Here is a 27,162-nt window from a genome sequence, read left to right on the forward strand (position 1 = left end):
CTCATTTTTGTGAAGTAAGAAAAAATTTGAAGTTGAGAGGCAGAGTATGTGATTCTTAAGCCACATGCACTTTAATTGGGAAGGGCTGTTACAAACCAAAGGTCACGACTTGGCACGGTGGCTCACTCCTGTAATCCCAGCACTTTGGGAGGCTGAGGCGGGTGGATCACGAGGTCAGGAGTTCAAGACCAGCCTGGCCAAGATGGTGAAACCCCATCTCTTCTAAAAATACAAAAAATTAGCCAGGCGCGGTGGCAGGTGCCTGTAATCCCAGCTACTTGGGAGGCTGAGGCAGGAGAATCGCTTGAACTCGGAGGGCAGAGGCTGCGGTGAGCCAAGATTGCGCCACCGTACTCCAGCCTGGGTGACAGAGTGAGACTCCATCTCAAAAAAACAAACAAACAAACAAACCAAAGCTCACTTGTGTTGTGCCATATGGCCAAGGGGAAGGGTGCCTTGGTTCTGCGGCCCTAGTTCTCATCTGTCTTCTCTTTTATATGAGGGCTAGATATGTGAGAACCCCAGCAGTAAAAATTCACTCCATCTTCTAAGGAATTGTCTGTGTTCCTTCAGAATTTACAAAATTGAACACCATATCTCTTACTACATAGCTCATAGCTCCTACTACACATTGCTGAAAAGAATTTGTCCATCAATGCTATACTGTATACCTGTGTTATTTTTATAGTATTTCATTACAGGAATATCAGGTCTTTCTCTTCCCTTCCCTAGACTTTTTCTCTTTGTTTGACCTTTTTTCATTTTTAGTCCACAGAAGGCTGAGTAAAACAGATACATATGTTAACTTTGTGACTTTGAGCAAATTACTGAACTTCTTTGATCCTCATCTGTAAGACTTAGAGCAATAACTAGCAACCTGGTTGGGAAGAGTAAATAATTGGATACAGGGCCAGGTGCAGTGGCTCATGCCTGAAATCCCATTATTTTGGGAGGCTGAGGTGGGAGGATTAATTGAGCCCAGGAGTTTGAGGCTGCAGTGAGCCATGATAGTGACACTGCACTCCAGCCTGGGTGACAGAGTGAGACCCTGTCTTTTTTTTTTTTTGTCTGAGACAGGGTTTTGTTCTGTCACCCAGGCTGGAGTGCAATGGTGCGATCTCAGCTTATTACAACCTCTGCCTCCTGGGTTCAAGTGATTTTTCCCACCTCACCCTCCTGAGTAGCTAAGAATATGGGAGTGCGCCACCATGCCCAGCTAATTTTGCATTTTTAGTAGAGATGGATTTTCTTCATGTTGTCCAAGCTGGTCTTGAACTTTGGCCTCAAGTGATCCACTCACTTTGGCCTCCCAAAGTGCTGGGATTACAGGCGTGAGCCACCGCACATGGCCTAGACTCTGTCTTAAAAAAAAAAAATTGTATACAGTATTCGAAATTACCTAACAGTGATACTTTGACCCTCAATAAATGTTAGTTTTCTTCCTTTTTTCTTAGTTCAGTTCTGTTGGTAAATTGGCTTTATGGCCTTAAAACTGAGTCAATTAACTTGACTCAATTTTAGTTTTAGTTGATCATTGATAAGATTTCAGCACCCATTTTAAGTCTCTGGAGGGTTGTAATACAATAATGGTAATTGGCAGAACTCTGGCTGTGAGCTTCCTTCTCTAATAACATTGATTGTCAATATGTATAGCATATTTTTTTATTTGCATATGTGCTAGAGTAGTGCATCTGAAATTATCTGTGGCAAAAAACTAGCTTAAAAATTTTTTTGATTATTGCAGGGATACTTCTATAAAATACAATTAAAATGTTACAACAGCATTAAATTATTCTGAAAGTTTCTTAACATTTTCAATTTCTGGACCTTTACACACTGGTAAGAAACAGTTTGGAGACTAGCACCAGGAGGAAGACTATATTTTAAGTAACACTTTACTAGAATATGTATGGTTTCCAGGGACTACTTCACTTGAAGATTTGTGACCTTTTGAGATGTGCTCTGTGAGTATAGATCCCATTTACATTGGTTATAAGTCTTGATTTTCAGAACTATCCTAATTTAAACATTTTGGTCTGTTTTGTCCCATAAACCATCACAGTGTCCCAGAAATGCTGATGTTTTGCTGTCTACACCAGCACTGTCCAGTAAAACTTATTTTACAAAGCCATTTGTGGCTACTGGCTACCATATTGGACAACTCATATCTAGCTTATATCTCCCACACAGCTTTCATACTTGTGAGTGGCTTAGAAATTATTTATCAGACCACGTACTTGGACCATTGTTAATCTGTAGCTGAGAATTTTTTAAAATAATTGTAGAAAATATAAGCAGTTTCAGAATAAATCTATGAAAGGAGAGAAGTTGGAGGAAAAGGAGTAAGACATAAGAAAAGTAAGGATTCTTTTTTTCTAGAACTTAGTGTTCTAGTTCCACATCCTGGAATTGCAGCTGGGTACATTGTCTGATGAGAATTGCCTAGTTCTTGTGCTTAACTATTTATCACTAGAATGAGTTGCTATGTAGCGTTTGGTTGGTTGGCAGAGGTTAGTGACTTGGTTAAGTTTGTGTTTACGGAACTGCCAGATGAGCATACTTTTGTCCACTTCATCCTGGGATTCTGGGTTCCAGTGTAGCCTTCTATATAATTTGGTCACTTGTCTTTAGGTTGTTTAATTCTCTAGGCACAGATTTTATTCAGTTAGATGTGGTGCAAATAGTGGAGGTTAGCAGGTAGTGTAGCCTCTTCTCTATCCTAGTATTCTAAACAAGACAATGAAAAACCCACTTTTTGTCATCTCTATTGTCTGCTTGATCCAACTTACGACTCTGTGTGCTTGCTGATTTCTCTTTAGTGGACTTGGCTACTGATCAGTGTAGTATATGAATAAAGGGAGGAAGTATATGAGAGCAAATGAGTCATGGATTGAATAATGTTTATGATTGATTTCTTTTTTTCTTTTTTTTAAGAGATAGGATCTCATGTGTGGCCCAGGCTGGTCTCCAATTCCTGGGCTCAAGTGATCCTCCTGCCTCAGCCTCCCAAAGTGCTGGGATTACAGGTGTTAGCCACTGTGCCCAGCCTAATTTTTTTTTAATTGTCACAATCTGCTCATCTCCTCTTCATATTTTAGATTTATGGCTTCAGCATATTACAGATTTAAGAACCTGAGTCTGCTATTTTTCCTAGGCTGACTTTTGCATGACTATTTATATATTTCAGTTTTTAGCTCCACTAGTATGCTATATACATATCAGGCACTACACAGAAATGTAAAGAAATCTCTCTCCCACCTCCTCCCACCTCCCCCCAGCCTCCCCTAAATCATCATGTCCTTTTCCCTCTGCCCAAGAAAAGTCTGTTTGTTCATGTTTCCCGCTTAAGTCTCAGTGAACAGAATCTTATTGGTTTAGGCTAATGGAAGGTGACAAGGCAAAGAATGGCATGGGCATTTACAGAAATTTTTTACACAAGAGGCTGTAAATTGTCCCCTTCAATTCTTTGGACTGTTTGAGGATAGAGTGGCATGACTTTTCTCATAAGTCGCATGGTGACTATGGACTAATAAACCTCCCACCCACCCCCCTCAGACAACAAAACTCAGATAAATAACATCTACCTGGTTTGCTCTGATTGATTGCCAGCTAGGTTTTCTGTCTTGTGCTTGACTGGTTGTTTTTTCTCTATCTGTTTCCCATGCCTCCCAAGAGGAGTAGTGTTTGGGTCAGTGCCATTGGTGAAGGACAGAACTTAGCACATAGGAAACCATTTTTATTATTTTTTTAAGACAGGGTCTAACTCTGTCACCCAGGCTGGAGTACAGTGGCGCAATGATAGCTCACTGCAGCCTCAGCCTCCTAGGGTCAAGTGATCCTCCCACCTCAGCCTACTGAGTAGCTAGGACTACAGGCGTGCGCCACCACACCCAGCTAATTTTAGTATTTTTTGTAGAGATGGGGTTTCACCATGTTGCCCAGGCTGGTCTTGAACTCCTGGACTCAAGCAGTCCGCCAGCCTCAGCCTCCCAAAGTGCTGAGATTACGGCCATGAGCCATTGCGGCTGGAAACTCATCTTGGAAAGGAGTTTGAAGCCTGGGCAACATAGTGAGACCCTGTCTTCTATAAAAAGTAAAAACAAATTAGCCAGGTGCAGTGTGGCACATGCCTGTGGTCCCAGCTACTTAGGAGACTGAGGTGGGAGGATTGCTTGAGCCTAGGAACTCGAGACTGCAGTGAGCCATGTTCATACCACTGCACACCAGCCTGAGTGATGGAGTGAGACCCCATCTCCATAAAAAATTTTAAAAAAGAAAGAAAAGAGTGGGAGATGGATAGAGGGAATAAAGCCAGCTCAGTTAATATATTTGTAGTCAAAGGATATTAGTTTTGGTAAAAACTAAGTCTGGGCTTAGTGCTGTAGTATTAACTGCTGTGCTAATTTGAGTGGATTGTTTGGTATTTTTCAAACATTGGCACCCTCGGGAAGGAGAAACTTCATACTTTAGGACATTATAGGAAATCCATCTACATGGGTATTTAAAAAACAAAGCAAGTCTAATCCCAGGCACTAAGCAGAAAACTGGAATGTGGTTGATACTCTTCTCCTTCCCCAGGAATGTGAGGGCAGTATATGTTACTGATTCTTGATTACTAGTAGAAGGTACAAGCATTTTATATCCTTATTGACCTTAGTACATCTTCCTTTTTTATCTATTAGAATAGTACCAGAGTTTTTCTACTTCCAGCCCTTCATATAGGTAACTGTCCTAAAGAGTTGTCTTAAGTCCAGTAAACCTTGAAGGATACTTTTCCCAGGTTTATGATTTTTGCCACTGTTCTTTCCTGATGGTTATGATCTGTGTTAACACAGTGTCACAATATAAAAAGTTTAGACTGGGCACAGAGGTTCACACCTGTAATCCTAGCTCCAGTACTTTAGGAGTTTGATCCCAGGAGTTCGAGACCATCCTGGGCAACATAATAAGACCCTATCTCTACAAAAAATAAGAATAGCCAGGCATGGTAGTGAGTGCCGGTAGTCCCAGCTCCTTGAAAGGCCGAGGGGAAGGCATTGCTTGAGTCCAGGAGGTCAAGGCTGCAGTAAGCCATGATGGCACCACTGCATTTCAGCCTGGGAAACAGAGCAAGACCCTATCTGAACAACAACAAAAAAGAATATAAAAAGGTTGAAAATAAACTAGAATATTCTTGGATAGCTGCAGTGATCATTTTCATGAGACTTTTGTATTACATTTTTTATCACCGTTGGTAGGAGATGAACCACTTCACAGTGAGTGAGATATTGGACCTGCCTTGTTATTTTTTGTCTGTTTTTTTTTGTTTTTGTTTTTTTTTTTTTTTGAGACGGAGTTTCGCTCTTTTGCCCAGGCTGAAGTGCAGCAGCGCAATCTCAGCTCACTGCAACCTCTGCCTTCCGGTTTTAAGCAATTCTCCTGCCTTGACCTCCCAAGTAGCTGGGATTGCAGTCACCCGCCACCACGCCTGGCTAATTTTTGTATTTTTAGTAGAGATGGGGTTTTGCCATGTTGACCAGGCTGGTCTCGAACTCCTGACTTTGTGATCTGCCCGCCTTGGCCTCCCAAAGGGACCTGCCTTGTTTTTGAGGAGCTTGTCACTTAACTATGTTGAGGTACCAAAGAGGAAGCTGAGACAAAGTCAATTCAAAGTACAGATAGCCACCAGTCTTCTAGCATACAGATTTCATTGTAGCTAACTGATGGCATGCTGTTTTCTCAATTCACTCTCTTCTGGAGGGCCTATTGTATTCTATCTTCTATTCTCCCACCATCTGAAATAAGTGAAGAAATATTTGTTTGTTCCTTCACTTCAGTGATAGGTTTTGGTGTAGAGGTTAGCCATTGGGATGTGGAAAGATGAAAGAAGTTCATACAGCAGTCCTCCCTTATCTGTGGTTGTGCTTTCCATTGTTTCAGTTACCCTCAGTCAACCACAGTCCTAAAATATTAAATGGGAAATTCCAGAAACAAACAGTTTATAAGTTTTAAATTGCACACTGTTCTGAGTAGCATGATAAAATCTTGCCCTGTCCTGCTCGGGTATGTGAATCATCCCCTTGTCCAGCATATCCCTACTACTTCCCCATTAGAGCAATGCTTGTGTTGAAGTAACTGTTATTTTACTTAATATTGGCCCTAATGCACAAGAGTAGTGATGCTGGCATATTGTTATAATTTTTTTTTTTTTTTGAGACAGAGTTTTGCACTTGTTGCCCAGGGTGGAGTGCAATGGCGTGATCTCGGATCACTGCAACCTCTGCTTCCCGGGTTCAAGTGATTCTCCTGCTTCAGCCTCCCAAGTAGCTGGGATTACAGGCATGTGCCACTATGCCCAGCTAATCTTTCTTTCTTTTCTTTTCTTTTCTCTTCTCTTCTCTTTTCTTTTCTTTCTTTTTCATTTTTTGAGACAGAGTTGCTCTGTTGCCCAGGCTGGAATGCAGTGGCGCAATCTGAGCTCACTGCAACCTCCGCCTCCCAGGTTCAAGCAATTCTCCTGCCTCAGCCTCCCGAATAGCTGGGATTACAGGCATGTGCTACTATGCCCGGCTAATTTTTTGTGTGTTTTTAATAGAGATGGGGTTCCACCATATTGGCCAGGCTGGTCTTGAACTCCTGACCTTGTGATCTATCCACCTTGGCCTCCCAAAGTGCTGGGATTACAGGCATGAGCCACTGTGCCCGGCCTTATTTATTTATTTACTTATTTGGAGACAAGGTCTTGCTCTGTCGCCCAGGCTGATGTGCAGTGGCATGATCACAGCTAACTGCAGCCTCCACCTCCCGGGTTTAAGTGACCCTCCCACCTCAGCCTCCTGAGTAGCTGGGACTACAGGCATAGACCAACACGCCCAGTCAATTTTTCAATTTTTTTGTGGAGACAGGGTCTCACTGTGTTACCCAAGCTGGTCTCAAACTCTTGGGCTCAAGTGATCCTCCCGCCTTGGTCTCGCAAACTGCTGGGATTGCAGGGTTGGGCCACCATGCCTGGCCTGTTCTATTTCATTATTGCTATTAATCTCTTATTGTGTCTAATTTATAAATTAAAATTACAGGTAAAATCATAGTATATATAGGGTTTGGTACTATTCGTGGCTTCAGGGGGTTTTGGAATGTATCCCCCTTGTATAAGAGGGACTACTGTACTATGGATTTAGAAGTTGGTCATCAGTCTTCTCAGAGGGTCTGTTATTAGGATTTCTTAGTTTAAGTATGGCTGTATAAACCTTTTCCAAAGGAAGAATGATGGGGCCATGCATAGGATATTACCAACATGGAACTTTATAAACCTAAGGAACCATAAGCTATGGTGAAGAGTTTGGTAGAATATCTTTAAAGGAAGTAGTGGTAGAAGAATTAGTTTCCAGAATAAGTTGGAAAAGTAGCCTGCTTAGTAAGTTTGGGTTCTATTCAAATATACTCAAGCAGCAGTGCCTAGGCTTAGTGTAAAATTTAATTCTCCATTTCTCTTTCTCATACAGCCATGGGACCAAGAAAAACGCAGATAGTAGACATCTAAGTGGAAAAAACAAAACTCAACGTAGGCTCCCTCAGCCATTGATACCTCACTGATCAAGAGCTTTCGGGGGAATTTCCCCCCTCCTTCATCCTAGGTTATCAGTTTTCTCCAAAATCCTTCTTCCATTTGAATAACTATGTTCTTTTCAACTTAGATTAACCAACAAGGAAAGAAGATAACTCTATGGTAGATAGAGATAGCAGTTGAGAGAGTGGTTATCTTAGAAGATAAATTTCAGGAAAAGCTAAAACTCAACCTCACATAGTCTTCAGGATTTCTTAGATAACATTCTTGGAGTTTTTTGTTTGTTTAGTTTTTTGTGTTTTGTGTTTTGTTTTGTTTTGTTTTGCTTTGCTTTTTGAGACAGTCTTGCCCTGTCGCCCAGGCTGGAGTGCAATGGCACGATCTTGGCTCACTGCAACCTCTGCCTCTCAGGTTCAAGTGATTCTCCTGCCTCAGCCTCCTGAATAGCTTGGATTACAAGTGTGCGCCACCATGCCCGGCTAATTTTTTGTATCTTTAGTAGAGACAGAGTTTCACCATGTTGGCCAAGCTGGTCTTAAACTCCTGATCTTGTGATCCGCCAGCCTCGGCCTCCCAAAGTGCTGGGATTACAGGCGTGAGCTACCACACCTGGCCTCTTGGAGCATTTTTAAGACTAAACAAATATTTAACCACTCCTTTACATTCCCTTTTCATTCATAATACTTTGAAAATAAATATTGGGCCTTTTCAAGGAGAGATACAACGTGTAATCCTATATCTGTTTTCTTCTTCTCTGTCTCCTCCCCTTTAAGATAAAAAAAAGACACTACTTTTCTCCACCCTCCCAATGGAACAAACTTTGAGGGAGTGGTAAAAGGAGCTGTTTAAAGGGGAAACAGGTCAGCACAGTGGCTCACACTTGTAATCTCAGCACTTTGAGAGGCCGAGGCAGGCACATCACCTCAGGTCAGGAGTTTGAGACCAGCGTGGCCAACATGGTGAAACCCCATCTTTACTAAAAATACAAAAATTAGCTGAGTGTGTTGGCTCACACCTGTAGTCCCAACTACTTGGGAGGCTGAATCACGAGAATTGCTTGAACCGTGGAGGTGGAGGTCTCAGTGAGCTGAGATCATGCCACTGCACTCCAGCCTGGGCAACAGAGAGAGACTTGCTCTCAAAAATAATAATAATAATAAAAAAAGAGGAAACAATGGGGGAAACTCTCTGACCTCAGTTTATTCCATCATCTGGTTCTTCATTTGTCCCTGCGGAGGAACAGAACTTGTCTTTTGTCTGTAACACAAATACATCATCTCCCTCCCTTCCCAGTTTCCCCCACACCCACACTTCTTACTTTTATTATGGTTCCAATCAATGATGTCAATTATGTGTGCCATTCAACTGCTGTTGAACAACTTGGCTATAGGAATTTGGAAGAGCAAAGAGGCAGAATGGAATTTTTCTCTCTCCTAACTAGGGTGCTAGACAATGTATTCTAAATTCAACCAGAGAAGTAGGAGACAGGTGTTTCTTTGCTCAACTTCTCTTTCTACTGTCCCACTATTCCCTAATCCTCCAACACATACTTTTTACCTAGCCAATGTATGAGGAAAAAATTGGACAAGAGATGTTAGACATATAAGTTGAACATTTTAAGAGGAAAGGTTTGGCTGGGTGTGGTGGCTCACACCTGGAATACCAGCACTTAGGGAGGCCGAGGCAGGTGGATCATGAGGTCAGGAGATCGAGAACATCCTGGCTAACATGATGAAACCCTGTCTCTACTAAAAATACAAAAAATTAGCAGCACGTGGTGGCATGTGCCTGTAGTCCCAGCTACTCAGGAGGCTGAGGCAGGAGAATCGCTTGAACCCGGGAGGCAGAGGTTGCAGTGAGCCTAGATGGTGCCACTGCACTCCAGCCTGGGCGACAGAGCGAGACTCCATCTCAAAAAATAAAAATAAAAAAAAAAGGAAAAGTTTTTAAAATTTAGAGAAACAAGGTGAAATTTTTGATGCTATGTCAACATTCATGGCTGGTGCCTTGCCCTATATTTACTGTAAACTAGGTATTTGGGAAAGTTATGTTAGATGTTTAGACTTCCCTAAAGGTGCATGGCTGAGATCATTAAGCTCTTGTACCTTTTAATTTTATGTATTTCTCTCTGATTTCATTCATTGAATTTGCACCTGAAGAACTTCAGGTAAAGAAATTTGTAGTAAGAAAAAACTCTTTTCTATTTCCCCTGGTCAATACCCCCTCCATAATGTCTTTGCATTCCTTCGTCTAACATGTCAGAACTGATGACTTTGATAAAAAACAAGTTTTATGCCTCTCTTTGGCCCCCTGCTCGTCTTTGCCACAAGAGTAAACACAGCCTGAAAGGGAGAAGAGTGCTGGATTCTGTTAAGTCTGTTTTACTTTTCAATATTCAGTTTGTTTTTGCCAGACAAACTGGTTCAGTTGTTTTTGCCAGCCTGGTTCTTGAGATGGGCTTATTCTCTGGGTAAGAGTTTTTTCTTTTTTCTTTTGAAAGTACCACTCTTAGTACATAAGGTAAATAATTTTAAAAATTACATTATATCCAGTTGTATATCTAATTTTAAGGTGATAGATAGTTGGCCTGGCCTTTCTAAGTGAAGCAATATCTATCCACACTCCCAGATACTCTCCCCAGCTGTGGTGAAATGTGAGCTCTCTGAATCCAAGTATACTCAGCCCTCTGTATCCATGGGTTCCACATCTGTGGATCAAAAGCATTTGGGGGGAAAAATACAACAATAAAAAATAATACAAATGAAGCAGTATTGTATAACAGCTATTTATATATAAGTACTCTAGAGATGATTTAAAGTATGTAGGCGGATGAGCATAGTTTATATGCAAATACTATGCTATTTTTTTTGTTTTGTTTTGTTTTTAAAGATGTGGTCTCACTTATAGAGTGCCGTGTCCCAGATCATGGCTCACTGCAGCCTCCACCTCCTAGGCTCAAGTAATCCCACCTCATCCCCAACAAGTAGCTGGGACCACAGGCATGCACCACCACACCCGGCTAATTTTATTTTGCAGAGACAGGGTCTCCCTATTTTGCCCAGGCTGGTCTCAAACTCCTGGGCTCAAGGAGTCCTCTTGCCTCTCAAAGTGCTTGGATTGCAGACGGAAGCCACTGCACCTAGCCTTATGTCATTTTATATAAGGGACTTGAGCACCCACAGATTTTGGTATCTGCGGGTGGAGGCAGGGGTGGTCCTTGAACCATTACTTCTTGGATACTGAGGGACAACTGTATATCCTTCAAAGTCTGTATGGGAGGAAATAAAGTGGTGTTAGGGAAGGAATTTTTTGGTATCTGTGTATGTGATTAATTTTTTTGATAGGAAATTTTGGTTAAAGCCTCCTCATGTGAGAGCAGTGGCAGAATGGGAATGTTTAGAATGTATGTTAATACTTGAGAGGCTTATATATGTGGGTTCAGTTAAAATAAGATTGAACAATTATGGGATAGTTCATTTTCTTATATACTCACCAAAATAGCAGAGTTGCTCTTCATGACTGATAGCTGAAGAAGGTCAGATCCCATAGTATTTTGGAGATGGAGGTGGGGACGAGGCAGGACATCAAATTGGAGATGTTTTAAGGGGAATACTTGTTGGTGATGTTTGTAAATTAGCAAAGACCCCATTTTTAATATAATATGAAGTCCCTTGTTAAGATCTAGAAAATTTTAACTCCTTTCTTCCTCTCCCCTTCCTTTGCTACTCTTTTTTTCATAGTTTTTTTTTTTTTTTTTTTTTTTTTTGAGACAGAGTCTTGCTCTGTTTCCCAGGCTGGAGTGCAGTAGCGCGATCCCAGCTCACTGCAGTCTCTGCCTCCTGGGTTCAAACAATTCTCCTGCCTCAGCCTCCTGAGTAGCTGGGACTGCAAGTATGCACCACCACGCCCGGCTAATTTTTGTATCTTCTGTAGAGGCCGGGTTTCACCATGTTGGCCAGGCTGGTCTCGAACTCCTGACTTTGGGTGATCCACCCACCTCGGCCTCCTAAAGTGCTGGGGATTATGGGCGTGAGCCACCATACTTGTCCATCTTTTTTTCATGTTTTTTTTTTTTTTTTTTTTAGTTTTAACCTTTTAACTCCCAGAGCATATTCTTAGGAAAGAAATAGAAATGTGTGGCTGGGTGTGGTGGCTCGCACCTGTAATCCCAGTGCTTTGGGAGGCTGAGGCAGGCGGATCACGAGGTCAGGAGATGGAGACCCTCCTGGCTAACACGGTGAAACCCCATCTCTACTAAAAATACAAAAAAATTAGTCCGGTGTGGTGGCACACACCTGTAATCCCAGCTATTTGGGAGGCTGAGGCAGGAGAATGGCTTAAACCTGGGAGGTGGAGGTTGCAGTGAGCCAAGATTGCGCCACTGCGCTCCAGTCTGGGCGACAGAGCGAGACTCCATCTACCAAAAAAAAAAAAAAAACAAACAAAAAAATAGAAATGTGTTTTCAGGGTGTTGTATATTTGGAGTTTGTAACAAATATTAAATCTGGAAATCCCTGGCAGGGGAGATGCGTAATGAGAAGGAGATTATATTTGAAATACTTAAGCTGGACTTCATTTTATTTTATTTATTTATTTTGAGGGTGCTTTTGCTCTTGTCACCCAAGCTGGAACCTCCCACTGCAACCTCCACTTCCTGGGTTTAATCAATTTTCCTGCCTCAACCTCCCGAGTAGCTGGGATTACAGGTGCATGCCGCCACGCCTGGCTAATTTTTGTATTTTTTTTTTTTTTTTAGTAGAGACGGGGTTTCACCGTGTCAGCTAGGCTGGTCTTGAACTCTTGACCTCAAAGTGATCCACCCACGTAGGCCTCCCAAAGTCCTGGGATTACAGGCATGAGCCACCGTGCCTAGCCCGTTGATCTTGACATTAGAAAGTAATTATTGGTAGGGAGTTTATTGGGGTATAGAGGAGTCAGTTACAGAATTTGCATATCGTACCCATGCTTAGGTATGAGGTGGTTGAAAAGAAGGAGCAGTTAGAAATGAACAAATGTGGTACAGTGGCTTGTGCCTGTAATCCCAACACTTTGGGAGGCCAGAGTGGGAGGATCACTTGAGCCCAGGAATTGAGACCAGCCTGTGCAGCATAGTGAGACCTTGTCTCTACAAGAAAATAAACAATTAGCTGGGTGGGGTGGCATGCCTGAAGTCCCAGCTACTTGGGAGGCTGAGGTGGGAGGATTGCTTGAGCCAAGGAGGTCCAGGCTGCAGCGAGCTATGGTTGTGCCACTGCACTCCAGTCTGGGTGTCAGAGCGAGAGACTCTGTCTCAAAAAGAAAAAAGGGCCAGGTGCATTGGCTCATGCCTGTAATCCTAGCATTTTGGGAGGCCAAGGCGGGTGGATCACTTGAGGTCAGGAGTTCGGGACCAGCCTGGCCAACATGGTGAAACCCCGTCTCTACCAAAAAGACAAAAATTAGCTGGTGTGGTGGTGGGCACCTGTAATCCCAGCTACTCAGGAGGCTGAGGCGGGAGAATCACTTGAGCCTGGGAGGTGGAGGGTTGCAGTGAGCAGAGATCGCACCATTGCACTCCAGTCTGGGCGACAAGAGCAAAACTCTGTCTCAAAAAAGAAGAAGAAGAAATCCCATTTTCCTTTTCCCCCACTTTATTGGTATTCCTCCTTTTCCTTTGTATCAGTTCTGTAGGAAAAAATGCCTTTGTGTGCTGCAACCTAGTTGCCTCCCTCTTTTCCCCACATAACTGCAGTGTGCCCTGATCTTGTTTTGGCACTTTCTTTCTGTATTGAACTATGATGAAAGATTCTCTCTGCTTTTCTATTTGAATTGTAGGAGAGCAATAAGACAGGTGTGCTACCTAGAGTCCTCTGTGATTTCTTCACATCTCTCTTTTTACCCCTCACATCTCTGCAGCTGAAATAGTTTTTGTAGGAAGCATAAACTTTGGACTACCCTTAGCATTTATAGGAGATAATTGGAGCAGGATGGGAGTCTTACTTGGACTTGATGAGAAATTTTAAAAAGTTGTTTGGTCTATATTTTTTCAAAGCTACTTGAAATTGGCCCCAAATAATGGTTGCACGTAAGGGTTACAGGGGACCCTTTAAAAAATACAGCTCTGTAGGCCTTCCCTTTTGAGATATAGATTAATTAGGTTGGGTTGTGGCCTGAAATCTGCATTTTTAAATACTTTAGATGAAAATAATCTGTTTTCCTAGTGCTCACTCTAAATTTCTGAATGGTCAGGTAACTGTCCTCCCTTCTCTGTATGTTTTGGCTAAGACAGCATTCACCTCTCCTGAAAAGTTTCAGCTTCCCAGGCTGGGCGTGGTGGCTCACGCCTGTAATCCCAGCACTTTGGGAGGCCGAGGCGGGCAGATCACCTGAGATTGGAAGTTAGAGACCAGCCTGGCCAACATGGAGAAACCCTGTCTCTACTGAAAAATACAAAATTAGCCAGGCGTGGTGCTGCGTGCCTGTAATCCCAGCTACTCGGGAGGCTGAGGCGGGAGAATCACTTGAACCCGGGAGGCGAAGGTTGTGGTGAGCTGAGATCATGCCATTGCACTCCACCCTGGGCAGAAAGAGCAAAACTCTGTCTCAAAAAAAAAAAAAAAAAAAAAAAAAAAAGTTTCAGCTTCCCTCTACTGACTTCTTGACATTTCTGCCAGGCTCTGCATCACTTATCCTTAAAAGCAGCAGCTCCTTGGCTTTTAAAGGAGGGAGATGGGGACTTTTAATAGAAACTTGATTTCTGGGGGTCTCAAGTGTGACGCCTTCATTTCCTCTGCCTGCCTTGCTTTGTCCTACAATCAGCTAGAGCAAGACCGAAACGACCTCCTCTGGGGTTGAAGAGGAGGGGGGGTTGGGGAAAGAGCTTGATTTGGACAAGAGAAAGAAAAAGTGGTAGAACCTAGTGAGTGAGTGGTTCTGAGCTGACTGTGTTCTCGGGCTTCAAATCCTGTGAAGATAAGAGGAGATGCAATTCCTGGTGTTCTCTAATTGTCGTGTAACTTTAAAGTTCCTAGCACCCTACCAGCCCTAGAAAGTTGATACTGATCTCACACTTGAAAGAGATTATTGAGAGTAGGTTAAGATGGTTATATTGGGGAGGTGTGTTATGTGTATATATGTGGATAGTGTTGGAGTGTCTCTACCATATTATTTGCTAAGGCGGTGTACTTGCTGCTAGTCTGGTCTCTCACCTTCATCTACTTAAGCTCTGTGCATTGATTTTTGGGACCACCCTATGTTCTGTCGTCTGGTTGGCATAAAGGCTCAGGAATAAACAGTTTCAGAAACTGGGGCAGGGGAGGTGACAGCTGTGTTTTTAAGCATCCAAGTGTTTCTGAGAGAATAACCATCAGTTGCTGTCATTCATCCTGAGAGTATGAAATTGGAAGCTCGCTTACCCTGGAGTGTTTCATAACCTTTACCTCTGGGAAGTCAAGGCCGTGTCATCATTAATCTACCATCGCCTGAAAGCCCCCAGGCTCTGCTTTTCATCCTGCCATCAGTCACGTGGCACTGAGATTCAGGAAAAGTGGCCAAAAGGCTCCCTCTTTTCCTTTTTGCCATGCTACCTTACATTCCTTTGGAAATCAGACTGGCCTGAGAACTATTAACATCTTAGTATGGTAACTCATTTACAAAGGGGGGCAGTTATTTGTTATTTTTGTGAAATATGACATCTTAGCTCTCTGTCAGCCTCTCTTCCATCACTCTAGGGAAAAGACTTTTGAGGGGGAAAATAATAGCAGTACCTGAGCTCCCCTGAAATGCTTCTTTCTGCTTCTAAGGATTTTTCTGACTGGACTCTTTAGATTGGAATTTCTGCTTCTCACACATGGTATAAGGAGGGATGATAAGTGAGTGAGCTTGTTACACTTGACCAGGAACAGTGCCTGGCTTGGTTAATTCTTTTGGTCGCAGAGAATAACGATGTTTCTTATTTGAATCCAGTGAAAGTACTCATGCTTTGTGTTCTTGGGAATTACTGAGTTCAAATTCCTAATGATGCTTGGGTTACACTTTGCTTTGTTTCTCCTAGTTTCTTTTTATATGATCCGGAGTGGCACTGGTAATAAGATTGAAGAAGGTGGGCTGGGCGCAGTGGCTCACACCTGCAATCCCAGCACTTTGGGAGGCCGGGGCAGGCGGATCACCTGAGGTCAGGAGTTCGAGACCAGCCTGGCTAACATGGTGAAACCCCGTTTCTACTAAAAATACAAACAAACAAACAAACAAACAAAAAACAGCCAGGTGTGGTGGCATGCGCCTGTAATCCCAGCTACTTGGGAGGCTGAGGCAGGAGAATCACTTGAACCCGGGAAGCAGAGGTTGCAGTGAGCCGAGATCACATCATTGCACACTCCAGCTTGGGCAACAAGAGCGAAACTCTGTTTAAAAAAAAAAAAAAAAAAAAAAAGATTGAAGAAGGTGAATGCTTTCAACACACAACCCATGGGATGCTAATTACATCAAATTGGACCCCTTTTGGCAGAGAAAACAGCCATGGCACACAAGCAAGGAGCAGTATTCTTTACTGTATTTAGGATAAAATTAGTAAGTTTCGAAAAATGTTCTCATGACTTTATATCTTGAAGACACAGGTTGGGTTTAGAAAATAAAGTTAGAACTCCATTTTGGGTAGACATAGTAATGGTACTCTGCTGTAAAAAGGGAACAGACACTTCAGAAAATATCTGTGGTATTCAGCTGCCAATTGTTGCATCTGATCTTCCTTTTGCAACTTACTTCCTGGCTACAGTATATATGCCATGAAAATCATTGCTAAGAACCCTTAATTTAAAATTTCTAGTTATAGGCTGGGCGTGGTGGCTCATGCCTGTAATCGCAGCACTTTGGGAGACCGAGGCAGGCGGATCATGAGGTCAGGAGATCGAGACCATCCTGGCTAACACGGTGTAAACCCGTCTCTACTAAAAATACGGGAAAAAAAAAAAAAAAAACCTAGCTGGGCGTGGTGGTGGGCGCCTGTAAGTCCCAGCTACTCGGGAGACTGAGGCAGGAGAATGGCCTGAACCCAGGAGGCGGAGCTTGCAGTGAGCTGAGATCGCGCCACTGCACTCCAGCCTGGGCGACAGAGCGAGACTCCATCTCAAAAAAAAAAAAATTCTAGTTATAACCTGATAACTCTTTCCTCTCTCTTTTTTCTTCTCAGGACATTGAGTATTTTAAAATAAATTCCATTATGTTTATAGAGGCGTACGTTCTTAAGGGACCAGCAGCAACCCTGTAACTAACTACACTTCATCTTGCTTTCTAAATTCCTATCTCTGTTTCTGTGTGTTTGCTTTTCATCTCTGGATTTCATGTTTCTCTCTCACTTCAATACCTCTGGCCTCTCTCTTCTAATAGAAACACAGATACTCCTCACCTTACGATGGGGGTTATGTCCTGATAAAAACCCGTCTTAAGTCAAAAGTGCATTTAATACACCTGACCTTCTGAACATCATAGCTTAGCTAGTTGACCTTAAAAATCCCAGAACACTTATATTAGTCTGCAGTTGGGCAAAATCATCTAACACAAAGCCTATTTTGTAATAAAGTGTTGATTATCTCATGTAACTTATTGAATACCGAAAGTGAACAGAGTGGTTGAATGGATACGTCAAGTATAGTTTCTACTGAGCATGCATCGTTCACCGTTGTAAAGTTGAAAAATCTTAAGGCAAAGCATCATAAGTTGGAGACCATTTGTATGTTCAAAATCACGTGCTAAAGGTAGGCCACACATTTGGCTCCAAACTTTATGGCAGCCAGTAGAAAGGGAAAGCACAGTTGCACTGTTTATGGTGATTCACAAGATTCAGAAGGTAAAAAGCTAGCAAGTTGCCCAAGAAAAGCATAACTCTTTTGGATCTGGGGGCTAGAAAGCAAATTTCCCTTATGAGTCCTCATAATGTAGTTATGTAAAGAACAGTAGTATACACCTTTATAGTAACTTGGTGAATTCATAAGCCTCGTGAAGTTAAGGTTCTTATTCCTTAACTTTATCTTATTGATCTCTGTATTCCCAGTACCTGACCCAAAGTAGATACTCATTTGACTACTGAATGAATTAATTAATTTTATGGCTACAATGCTATTGAAAATGTTGATTGAACCTGATGTCACATAATTCAGTGAAAGAGATTCCTCAGGGGCCTTTAGAGAACCTGGGATTGGATCTACATAGATAGAGGTTAGATCCTTGCCCAGTCCCCTCATATATTACCTTAAATAGATATCTTTTATTGTTAGTCGTTAATTATTAGGGTTTATGAAATCAGCAAAGCCTAGCAGCCCAGATTTTCAAGGTCTGAGAAAGAAAAGATAGTTTGGCCTGGCATGGTGGCTCACACCTGTAATCCCAGCACTTTGAGAGGCTGAGGAGGGTGGATCACTTGAGGTTCAAGACCAGCCTGGCCAACATGTAAAAACCCCATCTCTACTAAAAATACAAAAAATTAGCTGGGCATAGGGCTTACACCTGTAATCCCAGCTACTTGAGAGGCTGAGACAGGAGAATCGCTTAAACCCAGGAGACGGAGATTGCAGTGAGCCGAGATCGTGCCATTGCACTGCAGCCTGGGCAACAGAATGAGACTTTGTCTCAAAAAAAAGAAAGAGGCTGGACATGGTAGCTCACGCCTGTAATCCTAGCACTTTGGGAGGCTGCGGCGGGTGGATCACCTGAGGTCAGGAGTTCGAGACCAGCCTGGCTGACTTGGTGAAACCCTGTCTCTACTAAAAATACAAAAATTAGCCTGGTGTGGTGGTGGCGGGCACCTGTAATCCCAGCTACTCCAGAGGCTGAGGCAGGAGAATCTCATGAACCCGGGAGGTGGGGGTTGCAGTGAGCCGAGATCGCGCCACTACACTCTAGCCTGGGCGATGGAGTGGGACTCAGTCTCAAAAAAATAAGAGGGCTGGGCACGGTGGCTCATGCCTGTAATCCCAGCACTGTGGGAGGCTGAGGTAGGCGGATCACCTGAGATCAGGAGTTCGAGACCAGCCAAGCCAACATGGAGAAACCCTGTCTCTACTAAAAATTAAAAAAAAAATTAGCTGGGTGTGGTGGCAGGCACCTGTAATCCCAGCTACTTGGGAGGCTGGGGCAGGAGAATCGCCTGAACCTGGGAGGCGGAGGTTGCAGTGAGCCGATGTCACGCCTTTGTGCTCCAGCCTGGTGACAGAGTGAGACTCTGTCTCTAAATAAATAAATAAATAAGAGAGAGAGGGAGGGAGGGAAGGAGGGAGATGGTTAATAGGACTTTGTGGAGAAGACTGATTTTGTCCAGTAACTGTTCTTCCACAACCCAAATTTTAACCCTTAGTCGTCTGTCCAAATATATACTCATTTTTCTTGAAGCTAAAGGGAATTTTCTTGTTGCCTTGGTAATGGATCTAATTCTTACCAGCCTTTGGTGATTTTGCTCATTTATTTATTTGTTTATTTGTATTTGTGTGTGTGTGTGTGTATATCCTTTTTTTTTTTTTCTGAGAGGGAGTCTCGCTCTGTTGCCTAGGCTGGAGTGCAGTGGCGCGATCTCGGCTCACTGCAAGCTCCGCCTCCCGGGTTCACACCATTCTCCTGCCTCAGCCTCCCGAGTAGCTGGGACTACAGGCGCCCGCCACCATGCCTGGCTAATTTTTTGTATTTTTAGTAGAGATGGGGTTTCACCGTGTTAGCCAGGATGGTCTCGATCTCCTGACCTCGTGATCCACCCGTCTCGGCCTCCCAAAGTGCTGGGATTACAGGCGTGAGCCATCGTGCCCGGCTTGTATTTGTATATTTTTGAGACAAGATCTCACTCTGTTGCCCAGACTGAAGTGCAGTGGTGTGACAATGGCCCACTGCAGCCTCAACCTCCTTGGCTCAAGCAATCCTCCCCCATCAGCCTCTCGAGTAGCTGGAACCACAGGCGTGTACCACCATGCCCAGCTAAATTTTTTTTTTGGTAGAGATGGGGTCTCACTATGTTGCCCAGATTGGTCTTGAACTCCTGGGCTCAAGTGATCCTCCCACCTCGGCCTCCCAAAGTGCTTGGGATGGCATGTGTGAACCACCACACTAGGCCACCATGATTTCACTTCTTATCTAGAAGAATGAATGGCATTGTTAGCTTAAATTTTGATTGTGATCTCAAACTTTGTTTCAAGGACCAGGAGAAATACGGCAATAAAAGTAATAGCTAACATTTATTGAATACCTTTTATAGTTCCTGTGTGCAAAGCACTCTTTACACATGTAATTTGTATCTTGGAGCAGGCTTGAATGTCTGTCTTTTCTCTTTCAGGTATTGTTTTCAAGGGCTCAGTTTGGAACTGTATTCTACAATGGAAAATACAATGATACTAAGGGTATTTGGTTTTATTAAATATAGACCCTGGGGCTGGGCATGGTAGCTCATTCCTGTAATCCTAGCACTTTGGGAGGCAGAGACTAGGCGGCAGAGGCGGGTAGATTGCTTGAGCTTAGGAGTTCAAGACCAGCCTGGGCAACATGGTGAAACCCTCTCTCTACAAAAAAACAAAAATTAGTTGGGCGTGTTGGCTTGCGCCTGTGGTCCCAGCTGCTTGGAAGGCTGAGGTGAGAAGCTCCCTTGAGCCTGGGAGGTGGAGGTTGCAGTGAGCTGACATTGAGCCACTACACTCCAGCCTGGGTGACAGAGTGAGACTGTCTCAAAAAAACAACCCCCCCCCCCCCCACCGCCAAAAAAAAAAACAAAATATGTAGACTATGCTTTCTGTTCTTATATAGGTACTCTCTCCTCTTTTGCACAATTATTTCTCATTTTTATAAATGAGATCTTAAGGAAAGCAAACAAGACAGGTATTAGGTACCATGAGGTTTGTATATACTGAAATTACTGGCATCTGTCGGTTGGCTTGGTGTTTTAAATCTTGAGATGGAAGAGGAGGGAGGAATTGAAATGTATGGATTAATCTGAACATCCAATGCCTGTATTTGGCCAGTAAGGACAGTTTTCTCTTGATTTTGGGTGCAAATTGTTTGTTTTTAGGAGTATAGATTTGATAGGAAATAAGGGCACTTCAGGTTCAAGCACTTCTCTTCTCACACAGGAGTATGCATGGGAAGAAAAAAGATTTGTTAGTAGTTGAGGGTTTGAGGGAGGGTAGTGGGGGAGGGATGAAGAAGGGAAAGGTTTTCAAATGCATGTGACACTGAGCTAGAGGGGTCACTGCTGCCTGCAGATGCCACAACCCCATTTGTGCACTTGAGCATGGCCTGAGGGAGCATTGGCCTGATGAATGCAGAGAGACATGAGTTTTGATCGAGGTAATTTCCCTCAGATGGGTTTCACCATCCCATGAATCAAAACCTGTCAGCAAGGAGCTAAAGATGGAGTGAAGTTTATTGTACGTTTGTTTCCATGCGACACCGTCACGCTAGAAGGGTCAAGTGAGAGAGATCATTAGAACTGTGTTGATTTACTGGGCCCAGTTGTGCACTTTCCCTGCAGGGAAAGGAGGAAAGAGGCTTTAAGAGAGGAGCTGAGGGGTGCTGGGTGGGGAGGGAAGAGCAGGCTATTTGTGGGGGGTTGGGGGAAAGATGTATTGTTGTTGTTGTTGTTTTCCCCTGGAACCCCTAATGGGTTTAGAACAGATGCTCTGCCTGTATCTCCTGAAGAGGCACCAAAGATCTTGTTTAAAAGGGAAGCTAGTGGGTGGCTCATGCCTGTAATCCCAGCACTTTGGGAGGCGAGGTGAAAGGATTGCTTGAGTCCGGGAGTTTGAAACCAGTCTAGGCAACATAGCAAGACCCTGTCTCTATTAAAAAAACAAAAAAAATTAGCCAGGCATGGCACATACCTTTAGTTCTTAGCTACTGAGGAGGCTAAGGTTGGAGGATTACTTGAGCCCAGGGATTCAACATTACAGTGAGCCATGATCATGCTACTGCACGACAGCATGGCAACAGAGTGAGGCCCTGTCTCTAAAAAAGGTGGGCAGCGAGGCAGGTGGCTAATGGGGAAATCAGACTCCCCATTTGAGGATATAGCCAAATAAAGAACCAGGAGAAGCAAAACTGGCCCGCACATTCCAAGTGGACATATGTTGGGGGAGGGCTTGGCCTCAGGGTTTGTGCTTATATAATGTCTGGGTTTCAAAAGTCTTATCTCTTCTGTGATTTGAACTTGCTGAAGTACTGGTAGTGCTAAATTGAATGGAAAAAAGTTTATAATGGTAGTTTAACAAGATAGTGGTCTAGTCTTGCCTCTCCGCAAGAAGAGAGGCTCCATTTATTTTCCTGAAAACTGTTTCCTACTTGGCCAGGAGACTTAGTGAAGATATATCAACTAGAACATTCTAGAGGTTCTCAACTTGAAATCCCCATTTATATTCCATATTCACTTTATCTTAGTGGTAGTAGATCAAGGAAACTTTCCCCCTTGACTTTGTTAGTAAAAAATGTGGTGGGACTTAATGTTTGTTGGAAACCTTCCTTTTTTTTTTTTTTTTTTTTTCTTTTTGTGAGACAGAGTCTGGCTCTGTTGCCAGGCTGGAGTGCAGTGGCGTGATCTTGGCTCCCTGCAACCTCCGCCTCTCGGGTTCAAGTGATTCTCCTGCCTCAGCTTCCCGAGTAGGGACTACTACTCGCCACCACACCCAGCTAATTTTTGTATTTTTTTTTAAATAGAGACGGGGTTTCACCATGTTGGCCAGGATAGTCTCTATATCTTGACCTTGTGATCTGCCCGCCTCGGCCTCCCAAAGTGCTGGGATTATGGGTGTGAGCCACTGCGCCCAGCCTTATTCTTTTTCTTTTTTTTTTGAAATGGAGTTTCGCTCTTGTTGCCCAGGCTGGAGTGCAATGGCGAGATCTCGGCTCACCGCAACCTCCACCTCCCGGGTTCAAGCGCTTCTCCTGCCTCAGCCTCCCAGGTAGCTGGGATTACAGGCATGCGCCACCACGCCCATCTAATTTTGTATTTTTAGTGGAGACGGGGTTTCTCCACGTTGGTCAGGCTGGTCTCGAACTCCCGACCTCAGGATTTTAGAAGATCCTTCCTGGGATTTTCTCAAAGTGGTGGGATTACAGATGTGAGCCACCGCTCCCAGCCCCTTGTTCTTTTATTACATCTCAACAAATGGAATAGCCAATTAAGCAAAATTAGAACCAGATTTAGCTGAGAAAAACATTAGTACAAGATTACTAACTGGAGCCCTTTTCCTAGATACTGTTACTTATAAATTGTAGGTATATGGTACGTTAGAAGAAGGGGTCCTAGTATTCTTGACCTGATTATTTGAGTGATGTGATTAAAATTTACAAGTTTTTTTAGCTAAGGGTTCTAGTGATCCTTCCTCCTTGGGAGTTAAGCACTTAATTGTCCTACTGTTCTTCCAAAGAAATACTTAAGTGAGATACCTTGAGGAGGTGGTAAAGCTAAGAAAGTGGATTCCTGAGTAAAATGTCCTGGATTCCAATCCTTGTATTATTTGTGAAATTTTGGGTGAGTCACTTAATCTCTCCAAGACTAAATTTTCCTATCTATGAAATGAATTTAATTGCTGTGCCTACTCCATAGGATTATTATAAGAAGTAAATGATGCCAGGTACAGTGGCTCACACCTGTAATCCCAGCACTTTGGGAGGCTGAGGCAAGAGGATTGATTGAGCCCAGGAGTTCAAGACTAGCCTGGGAAACATAGCGAGATCCCCCTCTCTGCAAAAATTAAAATAAAGTAGTAAATGGGCCTGGATGCAGTGGCTCACGCCTGTAATCCCAACACTTTGGGAGGCCGAAGTGGGCGGATCACCTGAGGTCAGGAGTTCGAGACCAGTTTGGCTAACGTGGCGAAACCCCATCTCTACTAAAAATACAAAAATTAGGTGTGGTGGCGTGCGCATGTAGTCTCAGCTACTCAGGAGGCTGAGGCGGGAGAATCCCTTGAACCTGGAAGGTGGAGATTGCATTGAGCCAAGATGGCACCACTGCACTCCAGCCTGGGCGACAGAGCGAGACTCTGTCTCTGGGGGGGGGAAAAAAAAAAGTAGTAAATGAGATATTGCATGTGTAAAGAACTGCACACAGTACCTGGCATATACTAAGCACTCAGATGTTCATGGCTATAATGTTATTATTTTAATTTATTATTATTAAGGACAAGAATACTTATTTTTTTCTTTGAACCTGGCTTAATGTTTTTACAATAGTTCAGAGTACATTAATGAGGTACCCGCTATGGATTTGCTGGTGGTCATAATGAGAAAGGCAGAAAAACTGTGTAGGCAGTAGTTTATTCTAGTAATAAACTGTGATTAAATGATAACTTGTATAGGATTCTTAATTGCTTCGTAACCATCATTCTTTCTTAGGTCTCTTCCTACTCACTAGAAAGCAGGTGCAGCAAAAGGGAGAAAATGAACATCTTTCTCAAGCTGAAAGAGTTAAAGACCAAGACAGTACTCCTGCCTGCTGTGTTCAGACAGGTGGACTAGTTAAATTGAGCACAGAAAGCTGGATAGCTGCCCTGCTTTTGATTTGTACAGGTGGCTGCTGTGGCCACAGGGACAAAGACAACTCCTTGGTTGGGGTTGAGAGTAGAGGCATTGAAAAATTCCTGTATATTTCTGTAGGTCTTTTTGTTACCTTTGCTTTTGACCTTGTAGTTTTGGGACACCCAGAGACACAGCCTGCCTATAGACTGTAGGACTATAATTTCCTTGGGATTTAAAAACAAATCCAGCTCAGAAGCACCACACAGACATTCTTTAAAAGTTTGTTTGAGGCCAGGCGCAGTGGCTCACACCTGTAATCCCAGCACTTTGGGAGGCCAAGGTGGGCGGATCACCTGAGGTTGGGAGTTCGAGACCAGCCTGACCAACATGGAGAAACCCCGTCTCTACTAAAAATACAAAATTGGCCGGGCATGGTGGCACATGCCTGTAGTCCAGCTACTTGGGAGGCACAGGTTGCAGTGAGCTGAGATTGTGCCACTGCACTCCAGCCTGGGTAACGAAGTAAGACTCTGTCTCAAAAAAAAAAAAAAAAAAGGTAGTTTGTTTGAACTCTTTTGAGACGGAGTCCCACTCTGTCACCCAGGCTGGACTGCAATGGCATGATCTCAGCTCACTGTAACCTCCGCCTCCTGGGTTCAAGCTATTTTCCTGCCTCAGCCTCCCAAGTAGCTGGGATTACAGGCACCCGCGGCCATGCTTGGCCAATTTTTGTATGTTTAGTAAAGATGGGTTTCACCATGTTGGCCAGGCTGGTCTCCAACTCCTGACCTCAAGTGATCTGCTTGCCTTGGCCTCCCAAAGTGCTGGAATTACAGGTGTGAGCCACTGTGCCCTTGTTTGAACTCTTGCTTATCTGTCCTTCTGTTGGGTTAACTTAACGTAAATAAAGTCAAAGAAACTGTCCTGCTCTTTAGTGAGGATGGGTACATCTCTAGGGAGTAGAGGGTCTCTTGAGATGATGAGAGAATGAGATCTTTTTATATATGTGCCAAATTTTAGAAAGTCCTTCCTGGAGGAAAGACACCCGAGGAGCCTACCTGATTTCAGATGTTTTCTAATCCTGTGGCTGAGCTTCTGATGACTGGTGATAAGATGTGAGGGGGAGGTGGAGAAAGAGAAAATAACTGTTAAAGTGGGTTAAATAAAATGGTAGGGTTTAGGTTCTGATAGGAAAATATATAGACTCTTATACTGAGCAGTGTTGGACATGAATGATACAAAACACCTAGAATAATGGCGAGCTCCAACTCATGGTAAACTGAAATATTCTCTCATTCCCAGGCAGACATCATGAGTTTCACAGATGCTTGGAAAATGTCCACAGCATTTCTCTTAGAGAGTTGACCATGGCTGTCACCTTGATTCACCTGTTTTAAGAATCATTTCAAACTATTCAGAGCCTTCTATGGCTTTGCTGGGTGTTTCAAGCAAATAAGTTTTTCAGAAATACCACTCTGGCCCTCTTCCCCTTTCTTTCCTTGGTAACGTGTAAGCATTGTTCAACAAGTAGTTTGGGTACCTTCTAACTAGGTGTTACTAGGTGTAACTTTGGGTGTTATTCAGTGAAACCTCAGTTTTCCATATCCCTCAACTGCCAGAATTGCTTGAGCATAGAAATTTGTTTTATGGGTGTTTCTTACTGTTTATTTTATTTATTATTTTTTTTTTGAGACAGAGTCTCACTCCGTCACCCAGGCTGGAGTGCAGTGGTGCGATCTCAGCTCAGTGCAACTTCTGCCTCCCAGGTTCAAGCAGTTCTCTGCCTCAGCCTCCCTAGTAGCTGGGATTACAGGCGCCCGCCACCACACCCAGCTAATTTTTTTGTATTTTTAGTCGAAATGGGGTTTCATCATCTTGGCCAGGTTGGTGTTGAACTCCTGACTGCCTGATCCACCCGCCTCAGCCTCCCAAAGTGCTAGGATTACAGGTGTGAGTCACCGTGCCCGGCCTCTTACTGTTTCTTTACCCTACTTGTCTTATGAGTATTGAGGCCCTGCCTAAAATTAAGTTTTTAGTCATTCTAGGTACAACATAGTATATGCTAGCTTATTCAGTTTCTTATGTATCTTATCTCTTTATGTGATCCTTAGTTCTTGGCACAGGGTTGGTTAGCACCTTGTGACCAATAAGTTATCATTTCATTCCCATTTACTTGGTGAATGGAGGCTAGTTTGTTTCAACTCTTTCCTTTGTCCTTGAACAGTCTGAAGATGATGAGAAACTGAAAAAGAGGAAGGAGCGATTTGGGATTGTCACAAGTTCAGCTGGAACTGGAACCACAGAGGATACAGAGGTAAAAATATACCTGGAATGCTTCATAGACCTTGAAGGGAAATTAGAGTGAATAAACTGAATGGAGAAATATTGTTTCCCCACCTATTTATTTATTTATTTATTTATTTATTTATTTACTTATTTAAGTCGAGTTGGGGTCTCTGTTGCCCAGGAAGTGAGAGTGAATAAACTGAGTAGAGAAACACTGTTTTCCCACCTACTTCTTAATTATTTATTTATTTAAGTAGAGATGGGGTCTCATTCTGTTGCTCAGGCTGGTCTCAAACTCCTGGGCTCAAGCGATCCTCTGCACTCAGCTCCCAAATTGCTGGGATTATTATAGGCATGAGCCACTATGTCTGGCCACCCACCTACTTCTTAAGTGTCCAAATATTTTGCTTTTTTCTTGATAACTTTTTTTCTGGGTGAAGTGGCATCACTGAATTCCATCAATATACTTAATTCAGTGTTAGAGTCTGTTAGACTAGTGGCAAAGAGTATAACGTTTGGAATCAGGTAGGCTTGGATTCTAAAATTGGCTCTGGGCTGGGTGTGGTGGCTCATGCCTGTAATCTTAGCACTTTGGGAGGCTGAGGCAGGCAGATCTCTTGAGCCCAGGAGTTTGAGACCAGCCTGGGCAACATGGAGAAACCCTGTCTCTACTAAAAATACAAAAATTAGCTAGGCGTGGTGGCACACACCTATAGTCCCAGCTACTCAGGAGGCTGAGATGGGAGGATCACTTAAGCCCAGGAGGTCAAGGCTGCAGTGAACCTGGATGGCGCCACTGTACTCCAGCCTGGGCAATAGAGTGAGACCCTGTCTCAAAAAAGAAAAAGGCGGCCGGGCACGGTGGCTTACGC

General features: G+C 43.4%; 1 protein-coding gene across 7 annotated transcripts in view; it reads left to right on the top strand.

Annotated features, from left to right (window-relative positions):
• The window catches only part of SARNP (SAP domain containing ribonucleoprotein), a 78,222-nt gene that overhangs the window by 43,955 nt on the left and 7,105 nt on the right, over positions 1-27,162 (top strand). For all 7 annotated transcript variants that reach the window (XR_010148298.1, XR_673361.5, XM_063786655.1 and 4 more), the window contains one exon: positions 26,229-26,318. Coding sequence is in view for 5 of the 7 variants with exons in the window: in XM_063786655.1 (XP_063642725.1) it covers positions 26,229-26,318 (90 nt within the window). In the remaining 2 variants the exon portion in view is untranslated. The remainder of the gene's footprint in view (positions 1-26,228; positions 26,319-27,162) is intronic.

The sequence above is a fragment of the Pan troglodytes genome, chromosome 10 (genome assembly GCF_028858775.2).
Source record: "Pan troglodytes isolate AG18354 chromosome 10, NHGRI_mPanTro3-v2.0_pri, whole genome shotgun sequence".
NCBI classification, from domain to species: Eukaryota; Metazoa; Chordata; class Mammalia; order Primates; family Hominidae; genus Pan; species Pan troglodytes.